We start from the raw sequence: 11,265 nt of genomic DNA, 5'->3' as shown, positions 1-11,265 counted from the left end.
TTTTTCATTGTAGATTTTTAATTTACTATTTACATAGTTTAAAATAATTCACCAAAATAGTTAATTTCTTATAATGAGTAATTTTATCGAATTAAATTTATTCGTTATTTTTTGTTTACACAATGGGAAATCCTATTATAACTCAGTTATCAAAACAACATTAGAGGCATTCATCACTCGATGATATGTGCCAATGCAAGTTATCTCATCACAATTATTCATGGAAAACCATGACACCTAAAACTACGAGTTGGTGGTCTTTAAAGAAACATGCTTTCACTCTTCCATCTTAGCTAAAGAAAATAAATTCTAAGTCATACTCTAAACCCTTATATAATATCTCCACTTATATATATAATTTTAATTAATTTTAGTTTTAATTTATTTTAAATTTCAAATTTTATTTAATTATTTTTTATTCATAAATATATAAATATATAAATATATATATATATAAACTAACTTTTTTTCAATGTTACTTTTCTCCGATGTACTCTAAACATAACGATAATGTTGTAACACCCCTCATTTACAAGTCGCAAAGCACAATTAAAGCAATACTGTGGACTTAAAGCTGGTTTAACTCGCCCACTAGATTGAGTGGATAGAAACACTTTTGACTTTATAAGGTGTGAAGACAAGGCTATCTATTCAATGGATAGATTATAAAGTGCGGCACGAAAGACTTTGACTTTATGCGCTTTGAGTTAGTTCTAGAATGAGAGCAATTAACACATGCCCATACATACAAGAGGTAATTCGAGAGTAAGTCATACGTTCTCACACATACAACTAGTTAGTTTATTTTAAAAAATATAAAAATAGTGTTATAATCTATAAATAATGTTTAAATTATTATTTTGTGAAGAAATTATATTTATTTTTTAAATTTATTTAAATAAGTGATAAATTGTATAAATGAGTAGAAAAATAAATTTTAAATTACAAAAATATATTTAAATTTTTATTTTTTAATAAAATAATATTTAAATTTGTAAGTTTTTAATTAAATTTTTAAATTAAAAAAATATATTTTTAATCAATTGTTTTAGTTTTATAACATGTTTCTATATCTATACACAACCATAGAGCTATAAATATTCAAAATTTAAAATTATTTATATACTTGGGTTGTTAAAAACTAGTTTTAGTTATAAAAGAGAGTTTAATATATATCATTCATCTAAAGAGAAAGTAATAGATATATAATTTTTTAATTTAAATTTTTTTTTTTTTATTACAAAGTGTTGATGGTACTTGAAATTCGTCAACCAAGGGGTCTTCCTGATGTGAAGTCTCAATTAAACCTCACACCGTTCAGAGTAGGAGCCCCATCTGAAGTACCGGCTCGATAGCCATATATCCTCGTACATTTTCCTTGGTTGCAAAGTTCGACGCAAGAGAGTAACACACAGGGATTTTTGGATCAACCAGTGAGTATGCCTTGCGAAATGTTCCGTTGTGGAAAGTATCAAGGTCCTACCAAAAGGGAAGAGAAAAGTGGGCCCTTTAAAGACAAGTAATAGTACTAATCTAGAAAAGGCATGCAGACATATACATATGAATGAATCGTTGATCTATAAGAGAAATAGTTCACAAGGAAGCAATGATTGTTAAAGCAAATACAACACACCTTCAATAAGATAAGTACCAAAGCCACCCATATTGTTCAATTTCCTTAGTACAAATGAAAGCAACATACATTGCAAACATTCAAAGAAAGGTATTAAAATATTTATGAAATATGCATGAAAGCGTCTTGGCTCAACGAGCTTTTGAGTTAAGTAAAATTTCCAAGATATATCAAGATAGTGAACAACACTAGCCCCAATAGTGGAGCATAGAGAAGTCACTCGCTCCTCCAAAACAACTATCTCCCTCTCCAATGCCTAGTAGGAGAAGCAAATGTGAAAGGTCCTTTACATGAGTAATGAGGGTGTATATATGTCAAATGGGGTGATCATTCACATCCCTTGTGACTCTTCGACTACACTCATTACTGTTTGACTTCTCAATGACCTTTCAACTTCCTACATAATTTTTCCATATTACACGGATGAATCTTAGACTTCCACTTTACAATACATTTCTTCGATATTGAATTTACATAACCCATAAATGATGTGGCAAATGATGAGTTATGATAGGACATGGCATGACACTAATGACAAAGGGTACATGATGATGTAGTAGTGCCAAGTTGTCCTTCTTACTGCTTCTTTCTTTCTGTCTTCAATAAGAGATGTATCCAATACTTCATCTTCATGAGGGATATGCTTTGCTCTTCATATCCACCCTCAAAAGGGTTGTGAATGAGATAGAGTCTTCATGTGGTCCTAACCTTTGGTCTTCTATTGTAATCTAGTGTTCTTTTGTATTCTTGCCTCATGTTCATGTTATTTCCTCAACTGCATAAGTGTCTTCTAGCATGGTATCCTTCTCCATCTCCTTCACCATCATCTTGTCATGATATAATAGGGATAGAGTGAGACCCTAGTGATGATATGAGGTTTTGGCGTTGACACAAATGACAGAGATTTTAAGCGACCGTGAATCACTCATGACAAGATGACATCAGACTGATAAACCCCTAGCCTAAGATGCTTCATGAAATCACTTGTTAGGGCTCAAAATAGTGATTTATTGAGAAAATGACTTAGGGATTGTGCGGTTCCAGAGGCCAAGGTCTTAGACTGAGGATTGAGATTGTGCAATCCATAGTTTAGGATGGCCTCGGTAAAAGGATTACATAGTTGAGGGACTCAAGGAATCAGGCTGGAGGCTTAAGCCTTACGACTATGAAATGCACAGTTATGGAGGCTTTGGCAGAGCGATTGTGTATTTGAGGGACTCAAGGACTCAAGTTGGAGGCTTGAGGCTTGAGACTACACAATCTCTAGCTCTCAAGGCGTGCGACTAAGTGATTGTGTAGTTGGGTAACTTAGGATTTCAAACTTGAGGGTTGAAGCTTCCCAATGTGCAATGCAGACAGGAGAACAAGCTGGAAGATTTCACAATTGCAGGGTTCAAGGGCTTGAGGGTGATGCTTGAGGCTTGAATTTTCCCAGTGCATAGTTCTAGAGGGAGAACAATCTCAAGGATTGTGTAGTTGCATAGCTCAAGGTGTCAGGCTTGACACTATGCAGTGTATAGTTAAGGTTGACTAGGAGAAATAAATTGTTTAGTTATGGTGCTCAAGGGTGAAAGCTAGGCACTGTGACTACGTAATGTATAGTTCCAAGAGGTAAGGTCAAGTCTTGAGGGTTAATACTTCTTAATTTATAGTTCATGAAGGATGAGTGAGTTCAAGTTTCCCAGGAGTGAAATTTCCTAGATGAGGTTAAGTGTGGAATCACTGAGACAAAGAGAACGAGGGAAAAAATTGAGAATGATCACACATTTAAGACATAAAATTGATTACTCAGAATACACGAACAACATACTTCCCTCAATGCGATAGCATTGTGACAACTTTCCCCAAGTGCTACACTAAAGGTACACTTTGCAATGACAATGATGACACTTATGTGACATTGGATAAAACTAGAGAAATGAGTGTAAAGCATGACTACATGACTATAGGGACTCATTTACACCAAATTTACCCTTTTAAACAAGCGAAAACTCCACTTTACGTGATAAGGGACACGTCTCATGCTAAAAGATGACATTTACTATATAAAGAGAAAAGTGTGAATGACACTTGAGATATGTGAATGATGGTAGAAACAACATATGCAAGATCCAACATAAATGAAAAGGACACTAATTACGATGAATGAAAGTGAAGGCGACAATCGAAAGCATGAAAGAGACACTCACGGAAGTGAAGGCACATAAAAGTGAAAGTCCAGAAAGCTCACCAAAACAAAAGAAAAATCACAACCAAAAGGGAAAGACTATCAATGAAATCATGCATTGACTGTCAACATGGTTCGATCATTGCACAAACATATTCTTGATGGACTTTTCTATGATTGTACAAGATTACGTAAAACAATGTTCTCATAAACTTGTTGCAGGCTGAGGATATGTGAGTAGGTGACTTCTAATCTTATAATCCAAGAGGGAGACCAAAGACATAAAAAGCCATAAACCGACCAAGAAGGAAAGGAAAAGTTCGATGTGTCATCTAATGAGGAGATTAACAACACCATAAAGATTTCTTGAATAAAATTTTCCTTGATATGAACACAAAGCCTCTCATGTTCATAAGACTCTTGAGATTCCCCCCCTTCAACCTTTGCATCATCGTTGTTACATGGTATATGATCTAACACATGACCTATCATGTGGTAACTAACCTGACCTCTATTTTCTTCGTGGCCTATCATAAACCCCACAATACATCTCCACTTTTATTTTGTTTATATTAAATTAATACATCTCATTTTATAAGACTAATAAATTAAATTGACAAAATATATGATTATCATTATTATTATAATAATAAATTATTATAAGGAATACGTGGTAGAATAACTAGTCATTGTTGTGTTATGAAGTACTATGTAAACCATCAGGTTCAAGGTTCAAATCCATGTGAGTCAATCCAACCAATTTTTTTTATTTAACATAAATTTATTTATATAATAACTAGCTTAGATTGATCACAACTCAGGATCTATCAAGCATTGAGAGGGATGAAATCTCTCAAGGTGTAAACCCCTTTTTTGAGTGTAAAACTTGAGGAAACATTTTCACCCAGAGATATGTGATTCCTCTTGTTGTGTCATTGATTAATAGTTCAAATGGACATGTAATTATGTTCATTAAAATATGAAGAGAGATTACATTCTGCATATACACATTTATAGCGTATTCATATATATTTTCTTCCCGTGGTGAGAGAACATGCTATCATGTGTAAGATTAATTAGCATGAAGACCTATAGATTATAGGCACAAATAAATACATAACAAATTTATCCACAAAACTATAAATCACCATTTGGATAATGGCATAACATAGCTTGTACATGAGAAATTGGGCTAACATTGATAGCTTCTCACAAAAAGCTCTGGGAGAAGAAAGTTGCATAATTGTCAAAGTATACATCCTAATTCTATCAGGAGATACTAACACCGATATATATATATATATATATATATATATATATATATATATATATATATATATATATATATATATATATATATATAAAATTTTTGATGTCTAAAATGGGCCTTGTAAGGAATATTATAAAATAATGGAAATAATAAAATAATATTAGATTACATCATCAAATTTTAGAGGGAAAAAAGAAAAAAATAAGTTTTCAACATGTATTTTCAACTTATGGTTTTACTCAAATTTCGAGCATGAGCACTCATTTGATGTAAAATATAATTCCTCATCCAATGAGTACCCATGTTGCATACTTTCGATGGACTCTACTACATGAAGAATGAGAAATACATGAAAAACATGATTGCAATCACATTTTTTTTTTTTATGTATTTCTCATTTTTCTTCTAGCAGGGTCCACTGAAAGTATGTAACATTGGAACTCCTTGGATAATCAATAAATTTTTTCATCCAATGAGTGCTCATGCTCGAAATTTGAGTAAAAACATAGGAAGATAAGTTGAAAATACGAGTTGAAAAAGTAGTTTTTCTTATTTATTAATTTTTAAAATTTTTACTTTTTTACTCCAAAATGGTGAATCGTCCCCCATGTTGACATCATCATCTTGAATCTTATTGTTTCTTATAAAGTTGATATTGGTTGTAGATTTTTGTTTTGAGGCCCATTTTAGACCTCAAAATTTCTCCAACGGATATTCTAGTTGTCACTGAAACCATTTTATTTGGGTGATCATTCATGGCCCAAAGGAAAATTACAGATAAGCCTTGTTGCCTTTAAATAGGTTATATTACATAATAATACTATTGGAAAAACCATGAGTTGTTAAAACGTAGATGCCAAAAAATGCCACCGATAAATTGACTCTCTTACATCAGTTTTACTTGGACTACAGTAACAATATATATTCATGGCCCAAAGGAAAATCACAAATAAGCCTTCTTGCATTCAAATAGGTGATATTACATAATAATATCATTGGAAAAACCATGAGTTGTCAAAACATGGAGGCCAAAAGCTGCGAATGGTAAATTGACTATATGACCTCAATTTTACTTCGACTAAAGTAACAATATATATAAGAATTAGTTTGTTACTCTTTTTTAATTTTAATTTTAATAATCTTATAAGCTTATATATAAAATAAATAGTCAATATTAGAGAAGAATACCATAGGAAAACCATGGGTTCTCAAAACGCAGAGTCTGAAAAAATGTTGGTAATTTGACCGAGTCAGAATGTTTACATGAAATTAAAACATCTCTTCCATATTGGGCTATAGAGTACCTCTCAACCTGATAAAATAAAATTAAAAATAATAAATAAAAATAAAAATTATAATAAATCATCAAACATTCTAAAAATTCCAATTCATAATGTATTTGAATTTTTAAAATTAAAAGAAAATGGACATTTATCAAATCCAAAATTAAAATATTTCTATATTAATAATTACAATCAGTTCATACTTATAGCACACCTATATTCAAGTTTGTTGTTTGAAAATTGAGATTGTAAAATCTTTGAACCCATATAAAAGAGTAGAATAAACTTTTCAGTTCAATGGGAACTTTAAAAAACTAGTTTTAAAGAACTTTTGACATAGTGTCCCATGCATTTCAAGGAGCTTTAGAGGGAGCTTATAGATATTTTCATAATGATCCATGAGAATCAATTAGAAGACACTCAATAATACTAAAAATAATCGTAAAGTATTCGAGGAGATATTTATTAGATCTGATACATTTATGAACACACAATAGGATCTCATTGTTACAGTAATGAGATAGGCACAATAGATAATGACAAAAACCAATCAAAACTAGATAATAATGACACATAAGTTGGCATAATTCACAACTCACACTTACATTTGGAAGCAACACTCTCTTAAACAATGCATTGGTGTTTTCCTAATTTTTTCACAAGACGAAGGGGTTATTTTTCTGCATATCCCACCTCAGGAGCTGCCAAAAAGTGGATGAAAACGAAAACCAATATTCCTTTGATTTATTTTAATCTCTTTCATTAATTGGATGGAAATCACAAGTGTGATGACATACCTTATAATACTCGCATATTGATGAAGGTTGGAGACCCACTCTAGCAGTTGTAGATCCCACTCACACTTAGAGAACTCATTCTAGCTCCTTAGAGAACTCATTCTAGCTCCTTCATCCAAAAACACCTACACACACGAACAAATGAATAGATAAAATGGATTTTCCTATTTAGAAAGGAAAGTTAGGTTTAAAAACGATCTAATCATAACAATATACTATAATCTCATAATAGTAAACGATGTAGAGAGAGGAATAAAATTGACATTCCATGTAAAATAACAATACAATAGTGGAAATATACCTTTAGGTTTAAACTACTCTACTATAATCCGTTTACATTTTTCCTCCCTTGACTTGCTCACGAATTTGGATCATTCATAAAGTAGGAGAAGACCTTTTCATAACAACCCCAAGAAAAAAGTCCATGTAATAAAGTTAATAAAAGAAAAATAACAACCAAGGTCATGGGACACTTATTCCCAGATGGATGTTGGACAAAACATCCTAGTGCAGGTGTTCATTTGCTTTATTATGGCTAAGGAATTTGGAAAAGGAAATGAAAAAGTCTTTGAAAAGGCAAAGAGGTATTAATTGGCATTTTATTTATGAAAATTATGGAAAATAGGAGAAAAGGAAGGTGAAAGGTCACAGGCTTTCATGTAAGGAGGAAACTGAAGGAAAAATAATGGAAAATGAAGAAATAGAGGCCTCTTTAATAAAAAGGCTACTGAGCATCAGTTTACAACCTTTTGTTAGTTCATTTTTGGATCTCTCTCTCTATTCTCTCTACTCTATCATACTCTTGCAAACTCGAATAATTATTGGAGCACTCTACCATTGGAGGAAGGAAGGACAAGAAAGAAAAGGGAAGAAAAGATCAAGCAAGGGTTGAATCAAGAAGCTACAACAAGATTACATGCAGGTATCGAGTTGCATGTATGATTTCCTTACTTGTTTTGACATGTATGGTACATGTGATGAGCCTCAATGTTGCAACAACAGTGTTGCAACTCCCAAGGCTACCAACATTACTTTACTAACTCGTGGTTTTGTACAAACTTAGAGGTGACAAATCTATATAAATAGTAGATGCATCATTCTACTCATAGCACCCTCAACTAGGTGGCTTCATGATATTATAAATGTATACAAAATTGATTTTAATATAATATTTGTAATTTTACTATACTTAAAATTTTTATTTATAAAAATAATATTTAAAAAAGTATTTTGGGATTCATAGTATATCAAAAATTTATACAGGTGGAGTGGGCCTAATGGTTAAGAGCATGTGTTTCTTCTTGAGAGGTCATAGATTCAAAACCAAAGAAAGTAGAGTATATAATCTCATACACCAATATAATATTTGCCTTAGTCATGACACTTCACAAAAGCTAACTAACCTATTATAAAAACACTTCGCAAAATCTAGCTAACCTATCATAAAAACTATAAAAATTAAACCATATTAACTAGGGAATAAAAATACCTATATGAGTTTACTATTCACAAAAACATAAAAGAATACAAGCTTTAATAATAACTCTAACAAACATAAATAGGAAACAATTATAACTTTTTGTTATAACCTAATTCCTTCCTTGATCATAAAAGTTTGCTTCAGAAAGCATTCTTTCATTGATCATAAAAGTTTGCTCCAGCACTTTGTGAATAAAAATCTTCATCATATTAACTAGGGAATAAAAATACCTATATGAGTTTACTATTCACAAAAACATAAAAGAATACAAGCTTTAATAATAACTCTAACAAACATAAATAGGAAACAATTATAACTTTTTGTTATAACCTAATTCCTTCCTTGATCATAAAAGTTTGCTTCAGAAAGCATTCTTTCATTGATCATAAAAGTTTGCTCCAGCACTTTGTGAATAAAAATCTTCATTTGTACCCTCTCGGACTACGTCCTAGTGTGAACTAAATCTCGATATTGTACCTTAAGCCACAGTTTGACTGGACGATATCAGACTACGTCCTAGTGTGAACTAAATCTCGATATTGTACCTTAAGCCGCATGACTGGACGATATCATGCATGAGTACATATACTAATGAGTACATATTTGACAAGGATGTCCACGTTGAGCCGCGAAGCCTTCTAGATAATCCCCAAACAATGTGTCCTTTGTCGTTTCTAGTCAGTGGCCACTATTTTATCAGAAGCCCTGCAAAATTTTATAACGCAAATCCACGACGTGCCAAATGATCAGTACTTGTAACAGCTTTCATTCGTGTTCCATGGGTTGTAGGGTTTTGTTTCGCGCTATGGCCACGGCCACCCTCGTCATTGTCCTCCTGCACGCTGCTGCGGGTGAAAGTGAGACGAATTTAGTGTTTTACATGCACGATAATGTAAGCGGAAACAATGTGACGGCCTTTACCGTTGCAGGATTGAACGGCACCTCTTCAGACCCGGGCAAATTTGGAACCATAGTAGTTAACTGGGACGCTGCCACAAAAGGAGTACAAGTCACCGGAACCGCCGATCCCGACAATATTGTGGGTCGAATTCAAGGAACGTATCTGAACACAAACCTTGTTACTGGCCTTGATTTTCTTATGCTTTTCACCGTAATCTTCGAGGATATGGAGTACAGAGGCAGCACCCTGGAGTTCCACGGAACGGACAGGTTCTTTGCCCCGCATCGCGAGTTGGCCGTCGTTGGAGGAACCGGCAAGTTCAGATTTGCTCGTGGTTATGCAATTCTTACCACGGAAGTCCTTTCTGGCCCAAATGCTGTAGTCAAATTCAACACCACCATCCGTTACTAGTTAACTTTCAGGTCTATGAATTGAATAAGTCAGGTATGGTCTCCAGTTTCAAGGTTGTGGTTTAACAACTATTGTGGAGATTCGGTGTCTGCAAGTCTAGTTCTGATTCTATAAGTCTATAAGTCTAGAGGTCTACTCTCATGAAGCTTATGTGCTTCTGAGATTTACTTTTCCTTAAAAAAATAGAAAGTCCGAGATTTGCTTTTCTGGCAATTTCTTCGGTTGAAAAAAATAAGAAGTCACGCAAAGGCCGGGCAGTACTCAGTTTCCGTTTGTCTATAAGTCTGAGATCTGCTCTAAGGGCGAGTTCTTCAGTTGAAAAAACATTAAAAGTCAGCCAACGGCCCCGCAGTACTGAGTTTGCGTTTGTCTGTACTACCTCGCAGTAATCAGTTTCCGTTTGTACTCCCATAAATTATGGATTTGGAGTTGTTCGTTTTGGTGTGCTATTTGGTTTAAAATATAAAGTTATAAATATTATCGACGGGGAGAAGATTTTAGAATTCTTTCTACAAAATTATTCACTTTTTTTTAGAAAATTTAATAAAATTTATAGTTCACTAAGATTTCATGCCAGAGAAGGCGTGTGTATATATATAATTTGTAGGTTTTTTAACCTTTTTACTTTGATCTATTAAAATAATAAAATTAAGGAATCAAAAATACTTTTTAATACAAATAATAAAAGGAAAGGAACAAAAAAATTTTTTTAATATAAATATAAGAAAATGGAAAACCAACTCCTTAATAGAATGTTCATAGATTAAAGTTTCCAAAAATATAAATGGTTCGCTAAATTTTAACCGGAGAGACTTTGAACTTTTTAATATTATATTTTTATGCTAAATTTTAAGAGAATTTTTAACATTTTTTTAAATATATATTGTTCATTAAATTCTAAGAAGCGAGACTTTGAACTTTTTAATACTTTGAACTTTTTAATATTATATTTTTTGTGATAAATTTTAAGGGAATTTTTATTTTTTTGGTTAAATATGAAGAAAATTATTTTAAGATGAATGTCATTTTGTTTAAAAGTTTAAGAAGTTGTTAATGTCATAAATATTTTGAAAATTTGATTGAATGTGAGAATAAGATAGACTATTTAAAGTGCTTCTCTTTTATAACATTTTTAATATCACAAAGGTGATAAAGTCTTTCATCCCATAATATTTTAAAAATCAACCAACACAAAAAATTATTACAAAACTCATAAAAAAATTGTTATTTATTTTCTTCAAATATATTTTTTTATTTTTCATAACACATTGATCATCTCTTAATAATATCTCAATTTCATTTTCTCTATAGCTAGAAAATCTC

The 11,265-nt window shown here is 32.2% G+C and overlaps 1 protein-coding gene across 1 annotated transcript; it reads left to right on the top strand.

The window, feature by feature from the left end:
- The first annotated feature begins 9,318 nt into the window (after positions 1-9,318).
- Positions 9,319-10,445, top strand: LOC149155115 (dirigent protein 1-like). The gene has a single exon (XM_089439936.1). It carries the CDS (start codon positions 9,373-9,375, stop codon positions 9,940-9,942), a length of 570 nt encoding a protein of 189 aa, XP_089296062.1. The 5' UTR covers positions 9,319-9,372; the 3' UTR covers positions 9,943-10,445.
- Positions 10,446-11,265: the final 820 nt, after the last annotated feature.

The sequence above is a fragment of the Pinus tabuliformis genome, chromosome 9, assembly GCF_031772625.1.
Source record: "Pinus tabuliformis cultivar Carrire ecotype Pingquan chromosome 9, CPIR1, whole genome shotgun sequence".
NCBI lineage: Eukaryota > Viridiplantae > Streptophyta > Pinopsida > Pinales > Pinaceae > Pinus > Pinus tabuliformis.
Note: the sequence above shows the minus strand (reverse complement) of the source record. Positions and strands in the feature narration are given on the sequence as shown.